This window comes from Chelon labrosus (assembly GCF_963514085.1).
Source record: "Chelon labrosus genome assembly, chromosome: 5".
NCBI lineage: Eukaryota > Metazoa > Chordata > Actinopteri > Mugiliformes > Mugilidae > Chelon > Chelon labrosus.
Window position 1 is genome coordinate 14,525,750 of NC_140341.1, and position 23,913 is coordinate 14,549,662.

Here is a 23,913-nt window from a genome sequence, read left to right on the forward strand (position 1 = left end):
TCTAAAATCTACTCACTATATCTCTTTACACTTCATTCACCGTGCTGCTTCTATCTCCTGCCACATCATCAACAAACACTGAAAATCCAGTGCCACTGGAAATCAGGCAAGTTCATACACCACACTGCCTCCACTGTGTTTTACAGATCAAGTTGAATGTTTCAGATCATGAGTTGTTCCAAACCTTCTCCGTACCAGCATTTATTTCCTGTTTTTCATGTACAGATTAATCTTCGTTAATTCATCTGTTCACATAATCCAGAACTACTCAGGCTTTTTAGAAGTTCTGTGGCAAGATCAAATGCGGTCTTTTTATTCTTAAGGTTTTATGAATGATATGTGCCATGTGGCGAACCCTCCTCTTGTTTCAGGTAGATGGAGATAATGAAATGTCTCCTGAGTGCTCTTTAGTTGACTGGATGTTGTGAAGGGGTTTTTATTTACCATGGAATGAATCTTGGTATCATCCACCACTGTTGTCTTCAGTTTTTTGCAGCCTAAGGATGGTCTGTAATTACTCCACCTCCAATTATGATGAGATATGACATGGTGAGCATCTGGAATTTTCGGCCCATATTCTTTCATATAACTCAAATATGTTCTGGTAAACAGCTAAAATTACCAAAAAAATGTGTCAGTGTCCAAACCTTTATGGACCTAACTGTATGCAGTGTTTAGAGCCAAAGACTGTAAATAGATTGTACTTTTATTTGGAACATCAATCAGTCACTGATTTCCTGACCTGAGGTATATGAACACAAAAAAGTGTTATTGAGAGGTGCTTTAATAAATATATATATTTAAATCTAAAGTACAGTGACAGCCAATCCAACACTGCTGTATTGGTCTTCCTGTTCTTTTTAGACGATAGAATAGCTTTATCTAACGGTAATTATTCATCTTTCTCCAAGGTAAACCCTTTTCTTCCACTGGCAGTGTCATACAAAAGCACACATATAAAGTGACAAAGCTCTGTTGTGGTGTATGGGCTTTATTGGCATACATACATACATATTCCTTACAGTCTCTGCACTTTTAGTAGAATACAAAGATGTAGTTTTGACCTAGTAATGCAACTTTCACACAGATATTTATCAGGGAAGAGTCACAAAGCACTGGTTTACCGCTAAACTCCAGCGAAGCACACTCGTTCTTGAAACGCCACGTGGTGTAATGACCTGTGTGCAGGCAAAGGCAGAAACCTGTTGCATTTGCAGGTCTAAGGCACTGGTTTTCATTGTCAGACATCCAAATTTAGATACAAGATTCAAACAAATCAATACATTTAACAAACCAAACTACTCTCAGCACCACACTTTAATAGCACGCTCACACACAGACACACACATTTTCAATGCACCCAGTTATCGATGCGTCTAAGCTACTTTAGCTGACAGTCAGGCTAGTCCTTCTGTTAGAGTGATTTAGAAAGCACAGGTATAGTGTTGTTGCTGGGTCCAGAGTAATGTTTTACCCGGAGAAGTTTGTACATTATTCAAACACTTCATCAAGACTTTGGTTTCAGTTTTCACCGTGCTATTTTCAGATCAGGTCTAGCTCAGGTGCATTTGTGCTGCTCCAGACTGAAAGCTGGAAATGACGTTATCTCAGAAATGTAAGATACACACGGAGAAATGTTTAACCAAAAAGCACCAGAGAGACTTGCCTAAGCATAACACGGGAACAAAATGAGTTTTTAACTCAAGCCAAAAACATACTCTACATAGAAGCAAATTGTTCTGCAGCAAAATTATACTTAAGCACTAAGATACAAATAAAATTCAGCCTTCTGGTAAACTAAAGCCTAAAAAAAGCTAAGGAGAAAGAAAGAGAAGTGCAATGGTCAAGTAGTGGCCTTCTATGGCAGTTCTCAATGGCAACAAAATCAAAAGCACAAGGAGCGTTACCTTCTTTTCCCAACGTCTGGTGACCTGAGGGTGTAAAGAAACATGCTGCACCAGGTATCAAGTAGTCAGCTATCTCCGCACTCAGACACCTCTCTCATGTTGAACAAGTAACCCCCTAACCTCACTACCTTCTCAAACAGTGACTTCCATATCCCAAAAACAGTGACAACTTGACAGTATTTTTTTTTTTTTCATAATAACTGTAAAAATATAAGGGTTGTAGTAAAAATAGCCCCGGCTAGTGTGGGGACGCAGTAATACAATCAAACGTGACAGTACTGACGCACAGGGGAATCAGATTATACTCTCCGGTAGCCCCTGAATCTAACGAACATTGAACACTTTAACACGGTAAAAAAATGTATAATAATTATCATAGCAGAGAAACATGAAAAAGTCAGTTTAATAACACGGCTGAAAGGTAAATCAAGTATGGAACTTCATTGCGTCCTTGCTTAGGCCTCCTTTGTGCTGGCCTTCATCTTCTCAACAGTTTCCTGCATTTTAAAACAATGAAAAGAAAACATGAGATATAGTTCAACACGAATACTAATATGTGTGTGTTTTAGGAACTAAGGGCTTTTAAAGGGGAACTACTGTTTTTTACAACCTGGACCTTATTTCTGGCATAAAATACGGTCGTTTACTCACCCATATAACTTTTGTGTAATTTGTATTCCTTCGGGAGATAATTAGATCAGCGTATATCCATGTAGTTGGAGTGACTGGGGCACCGAAACGCAGCCTCTAAATAAGGCATTATCTGCCGCGAAACTGGTTCATTTCACCAATATTTTGTTATTGTACGCTAGTGCTATTTCCCGTTGAGTCCGGAGTTAGCTGATAATATCATCCGGGGTCTGTAGATTGACCTACCTATGGTTCGTCCACAACTTCAGAATCAGAAAAATATTCAGCCATGTTGCAAAAAAAACTAGCAGTAGCAAATTACAGGTAAACATAGCCGACCATCGCGGCGTTCAGAGACAACATCATCCAGGTCAGAAGACATCATCCGTGGTCTGTAGGTCAATCTACAACGGGGGATAGCACTAGCGTACGATAACAAAATATTGGTGAAATTAACAAGTTTCACGGCAGATAATGCGTTATTTAGAGGCTGCGTTTCGGTGCCCCAGTCACTCCCACTACATGGATATACGCAGATCTAATTATCTCCCAAAGGCGTACAAATTACACAAAAGTTATATGGGTGAGTAAACAACCGCATTTTATGCCAGAAATAAGGTCCAGGGAAATTACCATATAAAAAAACAAGATCACCAGAATATACAACGGTGGATACTGTGGATAGTGGTGGATAACAGTTTTAAGCCTGAATTTATATTTGCACATGCTAACTTAAGCCATGTTTATTATGAACTTGCAACATAGCCACAGAAAATAAAAATAGGGCCTAGTAGGTCTTTTTTTTTGGATATACACATATAACTTACTGTTTTGCGTTTTAAAATTTGGAGGTCACTTTGGTGTACGCCCGCATAAGCACCCACAGAGCTGCATCTGTTTACAGAGGCATTTTGAGCTGCTCTTTGGGGGGTACAAAGTACATGACCTTGCTGACTCAGCAATGGCCTCAAGCCAGATCCCTAGAACTGCCTTGTCATTTACACATACAGTACAAGCCAACCCGCACGCATGCTACAAAAATAGTAAACAGCTTTCTATGCGCAATTCAGTGACATACTTTATTATTTTAATCAAGTTCTCCAGAACTTTTTACATCTGCTTGTGTTGATCTCAGTCTTAATTTGTTAATAAAAAGTCATTCATTCTTAGGAATAACTAACTATATCTCAGTTAATCTCACCCTTTGAATATCTGTAAGGCAGTGAAACTGTTGGTGATTCTTTGGCTCGTTTTATGTGCCGTCAGCCCTGCAAGTCATATCAACAACACGGTTTTATTGATCTAATTTAGAAAACGTGTTTTTATTTCACAGTTTATGATTGATTGCGTCACCTTTTATGCCGGGAGTAATAACGCCACTGAAAGCCAGGGCACGCCGAGCTGCGGTGTGTTGTGTTGTGTGGACGGTACACAGCCGCATAAAGATTTACCCCTACCATCTCCTCTGTGGATTGCATTTTGCTGGCTGAGCAGTTTGACTCAAAGTGTTCTTTGTCCAGAAACACATCGCAAGCAATCATTGTTATGTCCTGAAGGAACCGAAAAGCAGACACCGAGCTTATGGTTCTCACTGATGCTATTTTATGATTCCAAGTGGAATCGTTTGAGCAGCGGACAGCGATGAGGGTTTTGAAATACACTTCAATAGCCGTAACACAGCCAAGTGGTTTGAAAAGTAAAATTCCTGAACTAAGATTTACAGGTTGGTGAAACAAAGAGGACGGGACGCTGATGATTTCAAATCATGTTGTCATTAATGAGACTGATGTGTTCTATCATTTAGTTTTCAGATTACAAACACAGACCTGGTGCTTGTTGAGCTCAGCCACACGGAGGTTCCACTCCTCCTCAGTCATCTCAGCTCCAGCATCCGTTGACTCATCCACAGCCGCCTGTTTATCTGCACAAACAACAAAGCAGTCAAGAGTCATTTCGCGTTCGAAAAACAAATCATTCCCGTCATCAGTAAACAGGATGAGGCTCATTTTCAGCCTTTTTTTTTTTTTACTCACCAGTGCAGGTCATTGCAGTGCAGACCCAGTTGCCGCACGCACAAACGCAGCGGTTACACTCCACCTGGGTCTCTGCTCCGTCCTCGTACGTTTCGTCCTCCAAGGCGCATTCTGCAGAGAGACACATGACATGGTAAACAGCGAAGACCTCAAATAATAGACTGTAGCAGAATGATAACAGAAAACAGCGCTGCACTGATAACAGCTTCCATGACAAGGACTCATCAGCATTTCAGAAAGCCACATCATTCACTCTGTAGATTAACTGCAATGCATTTGGCTATTTTTAGCTTACTCATAAAGAGTCAGCAAATATGCTAACACCTACACTAAGCAGAATTGAGCATGTGTATTAGAGAAAATGAACAAAAAACTGCAGTGTTTAAGGTGTGTGTTATTCTCTTTACCTCAACAGTCATTTGGAGTAATAAAAAGTTAAAAATAAACAGTCAGCTAATCAAACGTTTGCGTGAGTATGTCCTTGAATGTGGAGAAGCTCAAGGTTTCAGTGCTTTGTAGTGCCCGCCTGACGGAGCAATGCCTCGGCTTCCTGTGAACTTTACCCCAGATATATTGAGACCAGAGTGGAGCCACGACCACAAAGCTGGGAGAGTGTCTCAAATTCTTCTGAAAAGAGCAGCAGCTCATTTCCAGTACGCAGTGAGTCGAGGCTGCACTGTTGAGCTCCTGTCACTGCTCATACAGTATATAGTGTACACCGATCAACCACAACATTAAAACCACTAACAGTAGAAGTACATAACGTTGACCATTTTGTGACAATGCACGTAGCCTACACCAGCCAGAGCCATTTATACTTGTGCGCTTGTGAGTCTGGCTAACTCTGTAAAAAACACTAGGCGGTGTTTTTTTGCCAGTCGGGTTAATTTCGCCACAGACAAGTCATACAAATGTTTGTATCTCCGAACCTTCTCAGACATGTACCACCCAGCAGGATGCAGCCTGATACAGGCACACACACAAAACAGTTTAGGAAAAAACATGAAAAACAGCACAAGGTGTTGACCTGGCCTCCAAATTCACTAGATCCCAGACTGATCAAGTATCTGTGGGATGCACTGGAACAAGCCACAGAGGCCCCTCCCCTTAACCCATAGGACCCAAAGACCCCCATTACAACTGGACACCCTCAGAAGGCCCATGTCCATTCCCTGATGTCAGTCTTGGAGGCACAAGAGAGACCTACACAATATTAGGAAGGTGGTCATAATGTTATGCCTGATCGGTGTACATGTGTTACATTGTGTCAGAGCATACATAAATTTAAGCCTACTCTTCTCTGGTGGGTTGAAGCCAGGCTTCAGGCAGTTGAGGAACTCATCAAAGCTCAGCTTCCAGTCGGTGTTCTCATCAGAGAGCTCGATGAGGGCATCAACACACAGGCTCCTGGAAAGCACAAATGCACACGCAGAATAATTATTAGCTGCTACATACTGTACAATGACAACAGAACATTACAGAAACTTACTCTACAACTTGTAATCAGTTTAGAAGGTTTTATTCCACAGAGTACAGGTGTTTATACCTCTACGGGCTCCCACAGGGGGCCTTCGGTAATGTTTACTCTGGCCCAGATAGGGTTTAATGATTCATACAGCATGCCCTAAAATAGCAACGCAACTCACAGATAGGATTCAGTTTGTACAAGCAGAAGAAAATGTATAGAAGAAAGGCGGGGGGAAAAAAAAAATGCGAACAGAAGCTCAACCTTGCCCTCTGACACGTACTTGTGTAAGCATGCAGAGTCGTAAACACACTGACCTGAGCAGCTTGTTGCTCTCCTGGTCTGCATAAGACTGCAGCTCCACGACCGACTCATTGTGCTGGATGAATTTGAGCAGCTCGGAGGAGTCCAGCTGAGAATCACCGTTGTCGTACGACTGCAGACGCACAAATTGAAACCCGTTAACGACAATGCACCGTATCAGGACTGTACAATATGACTAAGACTCTTTCTCACATTATATTTTAATCAGTCTGTGTACAGTGAAACCTTCACTCTGGAATTAGTCATCAGCGGTGCTGACAGGCAGGTCATTCCAGGCAACTAGCAAATTTGCATGAGAAATACTAAGTGCACACTACTTACCATGACAACCATCCTGTAATTCTAATATTAAGTGATTTCATTTTCCCCTCTGGCATTTATTATAATAAAAAATGAGGCGGAGGTTGCATTACAGCATGTAAGATTCTATTCATATAGTCATTTTTCATATGCAGTCAAATATTGTATAATCCGGTGTATCGGCTTTGCAATTCTGTCTCTGCAGGGCAGCTCGACAAAGGTTTTTGAAACAGTATATATTTCTGCAGCTTTCAGATAATTCAACCATTATACGACCGTGTAAAGTGTTTGTGCAAGACAGACGAAGCGGAAAAAATCAAGAGGCGCCATATAAAATTATCAGTAAGAACACTCATGAAATGTGCAGCACATTTTCATGATGCAGAATAAATAAATACAAATAAATACAATTTTTTTTTTCAAGGAACCATCTGCAGCGAGGCAGGGGTCCTCCTCCGCAGAACAGAGATCCTCATTAAACTGAATTATAACCATCAGCTGACATGCTTGAAAGCTCTGTGAGAGGAATAATAAGGTGTAGACTGAGGTAGTTTTAAGGCTGTTTGGAGGAGGCCCACACGGACAAAGAAACTGCGGCATTTGTGTGAAAAGAGTCGCTGAGGATTTATGGCACTAATATGGACGAGGGTCAGTTCTGTCGTTCCGTGCGGCGAAAGAGAAAAGACGCCCACCTTGAAGTATTTGAGCAGGGTGTCGGAGAAGTTGGACCCCTTGGCAAACCAGCCGTCGGGGACGACCTCGGTTTGCAGCCACTGGATCACGCGACTCCTCAGCTCATTACGGTCGGCAGCGTAGCACACCACTGCAGGGGTGGGAACGGTTCCAAAGGTCAACAGCATTAATAAATAATCGAATAAAATCCATCCTGAGAGCTTACAATTGAACCATGTCCTGTTGAGCATATGCCAGAATTTCCAGGTTCATTACGTCCATGGGACCATAAAAAGGTCATTGCACACATAACTGCATAATTACCTGTTGTAACCCATCTTTGAATTACGACCTCAATCTAAATATAATATTAAAACTGAACTGAACTGATTTTTTTTACTTATGCATACACATGCAAAAATAGGAAGCATGCACATGAATGCACATATGCACACACACTCACCTGGGCTGGCAGCGGCTTGCTCAGTTTTCTTCTCTAAAGGTGATTACAAAAGAGACAAAGAATATGACAGTGCAGTTAAAATCAAATGAACTGCCTTAAGATTCAGATTTATGGAGAAAAGTGTGGCTGTCACTGAACGCTCGGCCAAAGGTCTGCAAAGAGGGCAGAGTGACATAACGATCTCCCCCCGGCTACCTCTTCTGCCAGTGATCAATGTTCAGGCCGGTGGGGCCACAGCTAGCGCGACGCCGTCGAGTGCGAGAAATGAAAGTTTATCCGAGATAAGGCGCTAATATTAAATGTGCGTTTTAATAGATGAGTCACGTCGAGGGGTGTGAATGTAACAGCCGATTGGCGACCGACTATGAACCCAGTCACCTCGCGCTATCAGTTCCTGAATATGTGCTAGTTCAGAGGTCACTCACTAATCAGCTCAATTAACCGCGCACACGCGCAGATTATCAGCGCTTGTCAGGTGAAACAAATGTCATCGTTTATATAAACAGTGCCAGGCAGACTTTTTTTTACCCTTTTTTTCCTCACATCCATTGCAAATGAGATTTTATGCTTAACCCTTTACGGGGCAAGGAACCATATTTGGTGACTAAGGCACAGATTTGAAATTGCGTCCCTGTGCCTCTCAGTGAGGTTTAGAAGCATGTGGTTTTCACGCAGCCAATCAGCAAAGATCAAGGCAACATTCTCAGGTCAAATCAGGGTCAAATGTGGTCTCCAAGGTCCACCTCTGCGTTATTACGCTTTATTAGGTACCATGAAGAAGTGGCCTAATGTTATCTAATGTGATAATGTGTATGTTGACAAGCGCCTGAATTAGCACTTATGTTCTAATGGTTTAAATACATGTTTACATTTGTTTACCGCTTATATGGTAAATCCATTAATTATTTATTTTCGCCATGAAAATTAAAAATGTTCAAGTAAAAAAAATCACATGCTCTACAATAACACTCTATGGCTGAAATTTAGAATTTCCAAGTATTTCAATGAGTGCCCCATAAAGGGTTAACAAAATTGAGTCTGATGAAATACCATTGGTTTAGAGCAGAGGTCTTCAACAGGAGGTCCGCGACCCCTAGGGGGTCCGTCGAGGTACTGCATGGGGGTCACAATTTTTTTTTTTTTACATAAATTTAAATGTCTTTAAATACACAAATACATAAGTAGGGGGTCCCTAATCAGTCTCTACATCAGTTTAGGGGTCCTTAGCCTGGAAAACGTTGAAGGTTTAGAGACAGAAGATAGTATAACTATAATAAGTCAGACAATCATATTTGAGCTTGTAGCCTGCACCAGACTCCTCACAATGGATGCAGTAATAGGGATGCTAATACACCAAACTATAAAAACGTATTACTGGTCTGATGATAGTGACTGATCTGCAGAAAATAACAGGTTTTCAGTTAATAATTATAATAATAAATCATTATTTATGCTACTTGCTACATAAAATCAAAGTCATGACAGAATGCAACTTGAGTGCCATGCGGTCCTTGATCTCATGTTAACTTAAATAAAATTTCACCTAATGAGATCATCTATACACTTAAGTATTTCTAATTTTGAAAAAAAAAAAAAAATAAGAGACCACTGGTTTTGAATTGTTGCTTGGTATTGGCAGATAACTTCCTGTTGCGGCTGCCACATACCCACCAATAAAATTTGTGCCGTCACACTGAATACACATTAACATAAATAATAATGAGAATATTCATGTTCAGACCTGGTACCTCCTCCAGACCTATCTGACTATCGGAACAGTTTAGGACATCTTGCCAAGGACATCTTTTTAACTATTAACGCTATTAAGTCCTTAACCACATGTATGTGTATAATTCATTGACAGTGCAGAAGTGACTTTGGAAAAATCAGCTGAAAACACTGATATGAAGGTCAAGAGGAAACTTTTAACATCTACAATACAAAAAAATGACAAAAATTAGCAAGATCGTGTGGTGATTTGACCATTCTGTCAAAAATGTAATTGTGTGCTGTTGCTCGTACCCTGGCAGTGTCCATCGTGAGCCACTTGGATCTTCAGGCCAGTCAGACAAGCGTCTCTGTGGAGCTCGCAGTGATTCCTGTAGGTCTTACCATTGCTGCCACACACTGACCTCTTGTGGGGCTTACAGGCCTGAAAAAAAAAAAAAAACAGGGTGACAAATGTTATCCCGACTCATCGTCTGATTTATTGCGTGAAAGGTGATGTCGCTGAGCTGCAGGACCACACACAACCCAGCACCCACCTCTATGCACAGACAGCTGGGCTCCCCCTTCTCGGTGACGGCGCACTCTCTGCCGGCGCCGCAGAACACATTGGCGCACACTTTGCTTTTGCTCTGCGGTTCCTGGAAAACGAGATAACACATTCGTTATAGTCTGGGGTGGTTCCACACACAGGGCGGCGCTGTTGCACTTTTAACTTTTTTGTTTAAAGTTCACATGTCTGAAACAGATAACACATATACTTCCATGTGGAACTCAAAACGCAAAGATCTCATTTCACATCAAGATAATCAAAGTTGATGATCTGACATAGATATGGAGAGAGTTTCCTGCTCCTTAGACTGACTCTCTCCTCTGATGACATCCAAGATAAAGGCTCATTGATGTAACACGACACTACTTTTTAAACTCTACGAGGGAGAATATTTATTTGCATCTGCTTGTCTGTCATTTAGCAAAACACTCAAGAAATAATTAGGGGACAATTAACCGGAAACCACTTGTAGGTGTGGCTCAATCAACAAATTCTTTAATTGCGGTTGCACACACCATGAAGTTAATCACCGACATGATAAAAAGCCTCAGTGTTTCCGGGACTTGATTTAAATAAATGTGTCCCGGTTGTTGCTTTATTCTTGTTCTATAACAGCCGTGCCGTATAAGGGATGGCCGGAGTTGGATCAAGAAGTCAGCGGAGCGCAGCGGGAACAAAGAACAGAGACGGGATGAGAATCATACAGACAAACTAGATGAACTAGACAACAGCCACCTTTCTTTCATTCAAACGCCTCTAGAGTTTTCACTTAGACATTCTTCTCTGTTACATTTAATCACTTCCATGTTCTCTCATAGATGCTTTCTCTTTGTGTTTGCGCGTTCGAGGAGGCAGACTCAAAAAATGAGCTCACCAGAGCTACAGGCCGACCAATCACAAGACGCCAAGCGGAGCTCCAAGAGCTGTTTTATTGCCCTCATTACCTCCTCCTTTCCCTGTCTGTGAGTCTTTGTGTACATATGTGTGTATCTGATTGTGTGTTTGTGTTTGTGTGTGTGTGTGTACAGGGTGTTTCCACATCTGGAGTCTGAGCTGTGTTTTCCTCTGGGCCCATTCCCATGCTCTATGAAATCTTTTCTCCTCCTCCTCCTCCTCCTCCACCCTAAGTCTCTGCTTCCTGTACGAGCAGACAGAAAGTTGGCCCCCTCTGCCTGACTGCACGTGAGCTGGCTTCCAAGCCCACGAGTGCACGGTGTGGTATGTAGGTTAAATTGTGGGTAGATTGTTGTGACCGAACTTTAATAAAAAACTAATGATAAACCACAACAGGACGGATCTATTGGCTGAGGACGGGTGGTTCACGTGCAATGCAGCAACTTTAATTTAAAACTGGTGAGAGCAGAGAGCTTGTGGCGATTGACTTCATTTCTATGCATGGTTTTAACACACACACACACACACACACTTGCACTCCTAAGTTGAGGTCATGGAAAATCTTCAAAGCAATCCCCGTGGCCTTAAGCATGTTGGACAATTGAGTTTGTTAGACACAGATGGGTTAGAGGCCTGCTGAAACCTGTAGAAACCTCCAGTGAGGACATGAATAATGGATCGACTCCTTAGATGAAATGCGGCGCAAACGTAGAGCCCTGTCTGTCCGTCTCTCTCCGAGCAGAACCGGCAGAGGATCCCTGACATTTAGCTAATGAACACAGAGGCACGCGGCCCTTTATTTCAGCCGATTTAAGTAGATTGTTGCCATAGCGAGGGCATATACAGGCTCCCATTGTGGAGAAGTGTCAATCAAGCGATGCAAATGGAGCCCATAATGAGATCACAGCAGAGCAGATTTTTATGGCTGATACAGACATATAACAATGTTAAAAAAAAAAAAAAAAAACTGTGGACAAAATGACTGTAATGTCACCTTCAGCAACCCGGGGGAGGCTGCCTTATGTGGTCATAAATCATGCCTGTATGTGGCCTGGAGCTCTCACTGTTGATGTGAACAGGAGTGGGCAGACATTCCCCATTACGCACACCATCAGTGAGTATGTTCACAAGCACACTAGCATCCTAAAGCCTTGATTTTAGTCATAAATTGTTAAAAAAAAAAAACAGAAGAAAGGGCTAACAGAATGCAGGTTTCAATATCCTCTTGCTCCTCTACATCATTTCCACTTATACCCAGAACTAGACAAGATTAATTAGTAGCAAAAAAACTGCAGTACCCAAATATTAATGGTATGTTTTAGGTGATTATGGAACAGAAAGCCCTGAGCGTGTCGTGATCACATTTTCTTTTCTTAAAAAGAAGACCAGTCTTGCTTCAGGGTTAGATGATTCACATCACATCTAGATCTGTATGATAAATACAAAGCTAAAGCCTGGAGCTAGCTCAGTTTTCATGAGGAGCAGGGAGAAACAGTTAACCGAGAGCTCCACAATAGAGATATGTGCAGTATTATTCGATGGGACGGACCATTACGTCATAAACAGCTTTGCCAAAGTCGTTGTGGTTGGCGCTGGCTGTTGCCATCTTGGCAGTGCTTTATTCTGCCTAACTCCTGGCCAATGGGAGTCAAAAATTGGAGTCACTCAAATTCACCCTCTATAAAGTTGTCAAACGCATGAACAGAGCAACAGGGATGAAAATGTTTTTGTGCCAGGCCGTGAACATGTTTATTTCTGTTGTAAAGTTGGACATCTAAACATGGTGCTCTATGGGCATTGAGCATAGACTGTATATAAATATGGACAACACGTCCTCACTTCCTTGCATTGGCCAAACTGATACTATTTTCCCGGGGGTACGGGCGGCGGCCATCTTGCAACTTTGTAACCAGACTTAGTACGGTTCGAAGAGTGGAGCAACGTGGAGCCACGTGATCTCGATGACCCGCCCGCACTTCCTCCAGACTCACTTGCGATTTCGTTTAATTAATACTACGCTCTGCTCTACCTCCACTAGTTACAAGGAAATGTTGGATTATAGACAGTACTTATTCATTTAACTACGTGACTGCTTCACGGAGCGGTTGGCATGACAACTTGCAGTCTTAATGTCTCATCCTGTTAACATGGAGGAGGTGGAGTTTATGACCTATACTGCAGCCAGTCACCAGGGGGAGCTCTAGCTGCTTTGGCTTCACTTTTGAGGAGCAGTTTCCTTGTCCATCTTTAAACTGTCTATGGCATGGACTATTTTTTTATTATCAGCCTCAAGTGGCCATTCTGGGACCTGCGGTTTTTGGTAGTTCAATGTTTCCACAAAGGTTATTGCTTGGTGATATGATATAATGTGTAATGTGCTTTAAAGGTGCTGGCAGATGAATTTGATTTCTTTTTTTGTCCTGTTTTCTCCTGGCTGCAGCTTCACATATGAGAACAGTATCAAAACAGCAAGCCTGTATTTTTCCCAAAATAAACACTATGAAATATCCCTTTAACTGTAGAGCATACATGACAAGGATTCTCCACAAATTACACCATAATTACAATCCGTGAAAACATACTCATTAAACCAATTGCCAGCAGAGCTGACATAAGAAATAAAGGCACAAACAGAGCGAACGCACCCATTGTGGGTGTCCCAGTTAAATGACATAAATTTTTCACTGGTGACAAATGATACATTCTCTCCCATTTAAAACCAATAATGGAAGACGGTGCTATGGTAAATGACTGTTGAGTCATAGTAGAAAGCTGCCTCAAGCATATCGCCGATTGTATGCAGTCACGTTTCACAGCTCATGCTCTTTTTTTATTTTAGTCATTTTGTCAAGGGGATGAAATTATTTAAATGTTTCAAGAAGATTAAATGTTAAGTGTTTTTTTTTCCTACCCCCCCAAAAACTCTCAGTGCATCAATTTAATCTTTCTGTCTCTGGATGGAGCTTCTCAGATCAACTCAAGTGTGCTTTAATTTCTGCTGTTCTGTAATTCTCTCTGTCTTGTCATCCTATTCCCAGTGCCATGCCCTTTTACAGCTGCAAGAGACGCATCAGTGAACCAAAACTGGCCTTGCAGAGCTTAGATGGAAATCAGAGGAGAGGACATAAGTGAGAAGTGAGAGGAAAGAATCACAAGTTTGTGAAGAGGGCCTGAATATTAAGAATCAGGTAGGAGGCGATGAGGGAAGGCGGGGTTGTGTGCAACCCGAAGTCAATTTCTCAATCGCCACATGTTGAATGACTCCATGCTGAGGAAGGTTTGAGTTAAAGGGCAATGTGTTCTTGCTTCACTAAAGAAAAGCCAATTTTTTTTTCTATTTTCTTGCTTCAGCGAGGAAGAAAATGCACACGGCAAAAACATTAAAAGATCTATCTGGATGCCTCTCTGGTCTTGTCATCACACACTCACAGCTGAACCTATCCACTTGCATGTGCATGCTTTGTATATGTGTGTGTGTGTGTGTGTGGGTGTGTGTGAGTACGTCTCGGAGATGCTCCATTGATCTAGCAAGCTCATCGATGCTTCTCTGCGGCGGATGTCACTTTACAGTCACTGTGAATCCATTCCCACAATGCACCCTGCCCCTCATTAGCATGCAAAACATTGATTTACAGACTGTAAATGGCCTGCTCTGGATACACTTACTGTGGCAAATAGCACAATGGAAGCTACTTTCGAAAAAATCTGTGCACTGAACACCAAATGTGGCCTTTTATTAATAAAAGAAAAATTAGTTTAATCGGCTCGATCCAGCTTCAGTTAATTCAATCCAGTACTTCAAGCGTGCAGTTTTCCTCATACTGAGCTTTCCCCTCCTCTCTGCTGCGGTAGATAGGTGTTGATTCAGTACTGTATGCTCGTTGTAGAGACTGTACTTCCCTGTGCTGCTACACTGCCATGTAAATGGGCGACGGGAGAGTTGCATCAACATCTATAGGAGACAACATCTGTACATGAGTAGGCATATTATATATAATATCTTAGTCAACTCTGTATCCGTGTGGTTCCGTTGGTAAAATAATGAGTTAAGCAAAACAAAAAATGCTGTTGTTTTGACTTGGAAAAGACTGACTAATCCCGCCCTCACAAAATAATTTATTTTTGAGATTACATTAGGGAGTTATAATAATGACACGTAGCAAGTCAAGAAAGCTGCCAGATGTGGTCTGAAGGCATCAATCTGTCATTTAGAGATTCTGAAGCTGTTACGTATAACCAGAAAAACTTGATGAATGTAAGATTGCAGCTGAGGGGGTCTTTCCACGTAGGTTAGGTGTCATTTGACACTTTAGAAATTACACTTGTTTGCTTTCTTGGTGAGATTTGGGTGTGAAGATAAACACTGGAAACTTATATCCATGAGCCAAACAAGAGGCCGTCCTGAGCAACAGGTTAGCTTAGCTTAGCTAAATCACTGGAAACAGACAAAAGATTACATAACAACTTGTGGGTTTAGGTTGAATTATGTGTTGGGAAGTCCCCAGAACTGACTGGGTGAAGGAAATGCTTTTCAAATTAGAGATGCCGTTTACTTTCGGACAAAGCTATGCTAGCAGTTAACTCGTGTTTCCTGTCCATGCTGAGCTAAGTTGCTAGCTGAAGAGAGAGTGGTATCCATCGTTTTATCCAACTTAAATGTATTCCCTGAACTGGTTGGCCATCGTAGACCTACACACAGGTGTAAACTAATGTTCATTTGAAGAAGTAAGCGTCACTGACAATGACAGAGAGACTCACAGTGACAGATGGGCGGACAAATGCAAGCACAGCAGGGCGACTTCGCCCGCAGAATGCAACCTGGTGTTTTATCAGTATGTTTTCACTGATTAATAGAAGCAAAACAAGATGTGAAGGAGACGGATACAGGCAAGAGAGTTTAATCAGGAGAATGAGAAGGTAGGGGGGCTGCATTCCTGAGCTGTGTTGTGCCTCAGCTGGGGTCCGACATAGTTCGCCTTGAGCCAAAATCTCCTCTGTATCTGGGTCAGAGAGGTGTGCCTCTGCTCTCCCCTCCTTTCCAGCATTTCGGCTTTTCCCCGTGATGTCTCTCCAGCTCTGAGTTGTCCAAAACTCTTCAGCTTCATGAGACACGCAGGACTCATGCCAAAAGCAAAGAGGACAGGGAGAGTTGAGAGTGAGTCGCTTGCTTCCTTCTTCCCATAAAGACCTCCTCCTCCTCACTGTTCTTTCTCTTTAAGCGGGCCTTACCAGAAGAGAAATGGAGCACAGCCAGAGAAGAATGAGAACCACTCTCACGCCACGCACTGTGAGCTAACTATGATCCAGTTTCCTCCTTTATGGAATTTATAGGAGCTCGTGGCTAAATCCATCACACAGTGGAGAAACATCACAGACTACCACCGGCTTTGGTTTTCGGTCATTACAGAAAAGCTGTAGCGTTTGGCCTCAATAATTCAAAACCCTATATTCTCACACCCGCTCTCTGAATCTATTCAGCTGTGTCTTCATTCATATCAAACCCGTCGCTACTTGACAGCTTCTTGAGATCAGACATAAAGTGGAGCCTCCACACTACTGCCGTGCTTCCTTGGAGCTCAAACGCTTGGCGAGGTCTTCACGGATCATATGACAATGGATTGATGGTTCAATAGCAGAAATGGCATGACGTTTCCTCAGAATAATGAAACCAAAGTAAGACTAATTAGTTATAAAGATATGAGCGGTCTATAGAAGCTCTGTGGGTGGTCTCAAACGGCCCAGGTCTGAGATTAACCCCGCAGAAACAAAGGGACTCTGGGTAACGACCGGTTCGCACTGTTATTCTTCCTTATCCAGTGTGAAAGGAATGCGCCAACAAGATGATGTCACCCCAGCTTATTTTACACCCGCCGGCCCCGTTGTTCAACAGCTGAAGTGTAGAAACTACGCCCTGAAAGAAGCGAGAATGAGAAGAAGCGAAAGAGGGAAGGAGAGGGGAAGACACAATTAAGCGAACGAAAGGAGAGAGGTGAAAGTAAATATGAGAGCGAGACGCTAAAGAAAAGCAGGAAATAAGTCACGGTCTGGGCAGTGCTACATCTGCTAGCAGTTAAAACGTCAGAGGACATAAAATGCTGTGAACACAGCACCACCCCCGACTCCCTCTCCCATGTTCAGCCTGCTGTCATTCTGCCCTCTCGTCCACATTTCTGTCCATTTCAGTATTTAATCATCTATTCTAACTTAACCTTTTCCCCCCCTCTTTCTAAACCAGTTTACTTTCTTACTTCCTGTCAAACCTTTTAAACTTTCTCTATGCGCCCACTTTGTCTGTCACCTTCACCCCTCCTTTACCAACCCCTACTCTTTCCTTGGCATTCTTTCCGAGAGGGGAAGTGAGGGTGAGAAGGAGGGAGGGTCTAAACTCATGCTCGGGCCGGGGGAATGAGTAGACTCTCTGCCCTCCACTCTTTGCTCCCTCTGTGAGGCCAGTATTGGGGCTGATGGCTGGGACTTGTTTGTAGAAGGAAATGGGCCCTTTTACAGAGCGCAGGGTGAGTTTGGTGTCTGTGGCCGTTTAAAACACGCTGAGAACGGGCCTTTATATTCTCTAATACTGTGATATAAATATTCACATCATTTCTAATAAGCTCTATCTGGGCATGTTTGTAATTTTCCCCACACTGCTCTTAGAAAGCTAGAATGTAATTGGGGGATGGTCCGTTTATCACGTAGAAGAACTGACAATCATGAGAATTAGGGGAAATTACGAAGGCCATTGTCTTTTTTTCTTTTTTTTCTCACATTAATTCAAGGGACACATACGCAGGAAGACGCTAGAACCCAAAGAAACCACAAAAGAGCAATCGCCACCGAGTTGTGACAATGAGGTCACATCCCTTCAAGTCAGAGACGAACACCCAAATTAGAGTGACTGACACAGTTAACCGATGTACGATGCACAGGGAGCACAGAGCTCCCTGAACATTTACCACGGGGAAACACCGTCCACGACCTTGGTTCTCATCGCCGAGTTCACCATGACGATCGCATGCAGGCCTCGGGGCGTCGGATGAAAGGAGCGGCGACGGCCAGAAGAGCTACTTGTGTCCGTACTCCAGCAATATTTTTGTGTTCTGCTTGATATACAAGAGGGTTACCAAGGCAACCACGGCCTGGAACGTCCACCAGCTGTGAGCTAGAGAGTGAAGGGAGACGAGGCTACATCTATTCAGTGTTGATTGAACCTAAGAACTTGGCATTCGCTCTCACTTAGCGCCTGTCAAATGATCATTTCTTGGTAATTTATTGCTGTGAATTTGTGCAGGACAATCACAGTTGTTTCACATTCAGTCACTTCGAAATGAATTCAGACCCGCACTATTCTTTCACACAAAAATTGGCAATCCGTCAATCACTGGGCCGTCAATCTACACTCAGTAGCGTATAATGAAAACGGTGTTTAAATTAAGTCTGGCCTCTGTTAGAACTCTATTACACAAAACCTCACATTTTGAAATACGACCCACGGACAGGTACGCATCGCAATCTGGCGACGCTTCAAATAAATGGCTGCACTGTTTCCCAGAATATGAAAATAATGTGGCCCTGATCTTTCAAATTGAAAAAGAAACGCACTGCGAATCGTGATTACTTTTATTGTCATTCAAGCTGCAGATTAGCCTCTAAGCTGATTGTTTGGTCTATAAAACACCAGAAAAACGTCCATCACTGTCTCGTACAGCTTATATCTCATTATATTCAGTTTAGTGTTACACAGAACGCTAAACTGAAAGCAACAAATCCTCACAATACCGAGGCTGAAGCAAGGACACTTTTGTCATTTCACCTTGAAACGCAAAATAGTTTCTTGTCAGCAGTGGTGGCTGCACAAAGCAACACACAAACAGAGAGTACAACGCTCGGAAAATGGTAAATTAACCCATTTTGTCTTGCAGGTTTTCCTGTATCACAACATTTTCAACTGTTCGAAAGAGCCACTTTAGTTTTTTGGCTTTCTGGTCAATGAGGGAAGAAAACAATCCCAGATGGATAATCACTCATCCTACAGCGACCTCTTTTCACCAAGCAGACAACATTGCAGATGCAGGAATTGATCTCCTGACGCTTTGTCTACACAGGCCACTGAACGGAGGACGAACTCTGAATGTAAGGACGTGTTTTTTGACAATTTATCTTATCACAATTTATGTCCCACAAACGGTAACGACTATAACAGTTTTACTGTGGGCTTAAAGCTGCACTGCAGAACTCTTTTCTCCTCCTTCTTGCAGTGAAACTAAACAAACACCGTCAATATATCATACCTACAACTTGAAGTCCTTTATTCCCTTCTCTTCTTTCAGCGCTCTCAAACCAGAAAAGCGCACATTTTTCCTCGCTTTCTTGTTTAGACTGCGAATCGTCATCTATAAGCCAAGTTTCTTCTTTATCTGGAATGTCCCAAACTTTCCTTTTCATTCTTCCATGATGGCTAGAAATGGTGAATTCATAGAACCTTGGTTACATTAGTAACTTTTGTTTCTCCGCCACACTCCTAGTTATCGAAGGCCACTCCACGTCCGTGACTATGGGTTTTAAGCCCTGGAAAACTTTACTTGTTGATGGGAGATGTAGTGCACCAGGGCAGGAAAGTCGCCACAGACATAATTTACGACAAAATACAAATATATTATTATTATTATCATTATTATTAATAAAGGCTTGGCGCTGATTAGCTTAATCAGCCTCGTGTGAACTTGTTTGGCTGAACGTAAAAGACGTTCAGTATATGTAAAACTCTCTCATGTGGGATTAAAAGGAAGAAAAGTGGGATTTAGGAGGCATCACTGACTAAACTGATTTTAAGCCTTTCCATTGATACATGTATTTAATTATTTTCAGTACGTATGAGTAAATTCATACACGACATGTTGTTTACCTCTTTCTTGCAAACCCTGTGAGTAGACCTTAGTGCTGCTCTTTGTCATTTGAGTGTGCGTTAATTTATGTGTGTAGTGCCTTTGAGTGCAGAGTGCCGGTAATGATAAGACACCCGTACAGCTGGTAAGCTAAATGAGGATTCCTTTTAAGCCAAGCCAAGAGTGAAGAGAACACACTACAGGGACATGAAACACAACACACCCACTCTTTCTTCTCCCTACCCCCTCACTACACAGCCAAGTCTTACCTCACTCCCAATCTCCCCTGCTATAATTGCACGACCGTGGCTCCATCTCCTCTCTGTTTTACATCACTCTATCTCACTGCCCGCCACAATCCCTGCGCAGGATCCATGACTGGATGTTGAGCTTCAGTAATTAGAGCAGGCTGATACAGACAGAGGACACAGTGTCCCCTCATGCTCATGTTCCCTCCACCTGGGCAGATATTTTTAGCCCACCTTGAATGAGAAAGAACAAGCATCAACATGGCAACATGGCGGGGTGCCTGAGAGGCCGTGGCTCAATCAGAGCCCGCTGCAGATCCAGGGCCACTACAAAGGGAGCCAGTTTCTTCTAGTACTTTGTCTCATTTATCCTCTCAGCTGTTGGGCTAGAGGAGACAAGCCTGTCTTGTTGCCTTGTTGGCTCACTGCATCCTGGCATCTGTTTTTTTCCATCCTTCTAAATCCAGAGGTCCGATAACTAAATTAACCACTGTGTCATTCCACCCAGTCAGGGCGCATGATGCAGGATGATAAACAAACAGAAACACTCCTTCCTCTGTGTGTTTATATGCAAAGATGCGTGCACATGTCCCCTGAGGTTACAAACCCTTATGACTTTCATATTGCCTGCTTCCGACCTCCTTTGCATATCAAGCTGCCGGTGTGTTTGAGTGTTTGAGGTTTTTTTTTTCACAAGATGCATATCTCGTTTCCAGCCCCTGCAGACACAAACACACAGAATTTTTCCCTGGGTCTCGACCCCAGCCTCCCCGCCACACTTAGTTTCTGAGCAGCTTATCTTCAAACACAGCAATTTCTCACCCCAGGAAGCACACAGCCTTCATAATAAATCACGAGTTATTGTCCAGATTTTAATAGCGTACACTCATGCAGGCGAATAAAAAAACATTAGTCCACACACAGCGAATCCTGTTTTCATCAATCTTTCCAGATCTTTTTGTGCCGTGTGGACAGTAAATTTAACACGGATCATCTCAACATAACCCAAGGATACACACCATACATAAACTCATCAGATTCGCTTCTACTTTGCTCCAACGTGTTGACCTCCTTCAGACAGCGCACTGGTATGCAAGTTCAGGCCCTTCTCACGGTCAGTCAACAGGCCATATATTATCAAGGTAATTACCTTTGGAGAATAGAGGCCTTTCTAATACTGCTCCATTGACTTCCTGGGTACACAGTCTGCTGTGTGCTCTCTCCCCGCCGGGTCATACCTCACACATCATGGCCAGGGATTCAATAAAGATGCACACAATGGCACATTAAGCAGCCAGCAGGCAAAGACAGGGGCGGCAGTGGAAGGCCCGCACGTCAGGCTGTGAGCAATGCTGTTGCAGATGAGACACTAATAGCCATCTGCACTGAGCCATAAAGTTAGAGCAGGCAGCAAACATTTGGTGTATCTCGAATGTTTGGTTTCAAGCAAAATCTGGACTCTAATCGGGCTGAAGTCACTCTCATGTTTATCTCTACCTCCTGTAATTGTTGCTCGGGTCAACAGCGGAGTCAGCACAAAGCCAGGTGTTCAACAGCTGTGTCCACCGAGGTCACCAAACGCCACCTGGTATGAGTGTTTGTATTTCTTCAAGGGGGCATTTTTGGGAAGCACTTAATTAACTTAAGAGTTAATGAGAAGACAAATTCAGCTGTCACGTCTGTGCGATAATTATTAAGCCACAGCTGTTTAGCCTTGCTTAGCTTAGCACAAAGCTGGGGGGGGAAACTATTCAAGAATTTATGAGGGATTAGCTATTTCTCGGCTGGGACCAGTTGCCGGGCGACCAGCTGAGATTCCAGGAATCCTTGTTACGAATTGTGAGCTTTAGAGGTGGTGCCGGCTGGATTTTTGTTTCCCTTTGACTGAGCTAGCTGTTTCTCTCTGTTTCCAGCCTTTATGCAGAGCTAAGCTAACTGCCTGTAGGATATAGCTTCATATTTAGGGTAAAAACCTGAATGTGTTATCGCTAACGCTTGGTAACAAGCAAATTAGGATGTTTTATAGTTATTTAAATCCACAATAAGTCATATTGAAACAACATGTGTTTGTCACACTGTGCGAATGCCTTAACTTTATTGCCGTTTGACTTTGGTCATCCCTGTGCGCCATCAGGCCAGCTAATCTAACAGCACATTACCTCTGTGTTTACTCAGAGGCCGGGGCTACTTAGCGCCGCAGTGCGAGACGCATAAGGTGAGCATTCTCACAACCTTTGAGCACACTCACCACCCCTACACAGACAAACACACACGCTCTCCCCAGAGTGACCACCCAAATGCCGTGCTTGTGTGCCATTAGAGCAGCTGCCAGTTGGCAGAGCGTTTCGCACCAAAACATCCTACAATATTGATGAAGAGAGGGCCATCAAACCCCAGAGAGAGCAGGGGTTGGCGAGATGTACACAAACACCGAGCGCCCACCTTTATTTCCTTTTCACGGCTGTCTGTCACTCTCCTCCTCTAATGGCAGCTTTAGCCGTGCGGTTAACTTCACAACTCCACAAACAACTAGGGCGAGTGTGTGTGTGTGTGTGCGCGCGGCCCGTACGGCAGAAGACAAAATGTTTCAGTTCAGACAAAAACAAAACACTATAGACTTTTTTCATCACATGTGGAATGATTTGGATAAAAATGTCCCTATAGTGGAAGACATTATCCCAGAGACAATTTCTGTTGCAGTAAGATTGTCTCTATAATGAAGCTCATAATTGTGCAGAGTGCAAACATTAATGGTGTAATTGGTTCTCCTTAAGAAGATGAATATGTTGCCATAGCCTAACAAGATATCGTCTCTGTAAACCCATCTGTGCCCACATAGCTCATTTTCACCACTGCGCCGTGGAGTCTCAGATCACAGACTCCGACCTTTTCCAGATGTGTTCAAGCTGGTGTAGCTTTTGTGAACAAAAAAAAAAAAAAAGCCTGGTGCTGCGCGTTACCCCCAGAGGGACAGATCTGAACGCGTAACGGCCTCAAAGTGTTTGGTGTGGATGGGAGAAAACATTTGGTGCCAGTAACAAGCCCCGACCAAACAATCCGTGTCAAGTTGAAATTGTCAAACTTACCTCCGCCTTGCAGAGAGCCACGGCCAGGAGAAAGAGCACGGCGACACTTCGCAACATCTGGACAGAAAGAAAGAAAGGGGGAAAAAAAGAGAAAGTGGAAAGAATTAACAAATGAGAAGCGGACGACGAACCCGTTTGCGCAGCAGTTCCACGGGACAACAAAACTTGTGTGGGGGAGAAAAGAATCCCTGATTTCTGTTTACTGCATTACCATTTTGTCAAAGCGGCTCGGGAGAAGGACGCAGTCGAGAAGAGGGTCCGGGATTTCAAGAAATTTGAGGAGCGCTGAGGAATTCCTGCCCGTCCGTCAGTCTCTCCTCCTCCTCTCTCACCGCCGCGGCCAATGAAAATGTCTGGAGTCCTCCGAGGACGTTAACAGAGGAGTAGAGGAGGGGGAGGAACCAGGGAATATGTGTGCTTGACTGTGTTTTATTGTGTATTGTGCGTGAATAGAAATGGTTTTATGAAATATAATTTGCAAGAAAGGTAATTTCTGCGATTACTTTGTGTGTGTAAATCACTGTTATCCACCTGGATTTTATGGATATCATTTCACATTATTCATGTGAAATCCATTATTTTTTAATGTTATTCCCACTGGATTGTGAATGATCTGTTTTCCAATGGAACGGTTCCATCAGCTACTTAAAGCTGCATCAGCTCATTTCTGGGCCCCTGAGGGCCAACATATCCAAAAACACACTGACAGACTTGCACATCTATGCACAAGC

The 23,913-nt window shown here is 43.0% G+C and overlaps 1 protein-coding gene across 1 annotated transcript; it reads right to left on the reverse strand.

Moving 5' to 3' along the window:
- Nucleotides 1-971: 971 nt before the first annotated feature.
- On the reverse strand, nt 972-23,640 carry fstl1b (follistatin-like 1b). Its single transcript, XM_084544327.1, has 11 exons — nt 23,394-23,640; nt 23,183-23,239; nt 10,059-10,160; nt 9,817-9,946; nt 7,795-7,827; nt 7,352-7,482; nt 6,353-6,471; nt 5,865-5,977; nt 4,571-4,681; nt 4,364-4,458; nt 972-2,404 (listed from the first exon to the last, which is right to left on the reverse strand). Exons 1-11 carry the CDS (start codon nt 23,394-23,396, stop codon nt 2,363-2,365), a joined length of 936 nt encoding a protein of 311 aa, XP_084400453.1. The 5' UTR covers nt 23,397-23,640; the 3' UTR covers nt 972-2,362.
- Nucleotides 23,641-23,913: the final 273 nt, after the last annotated feature.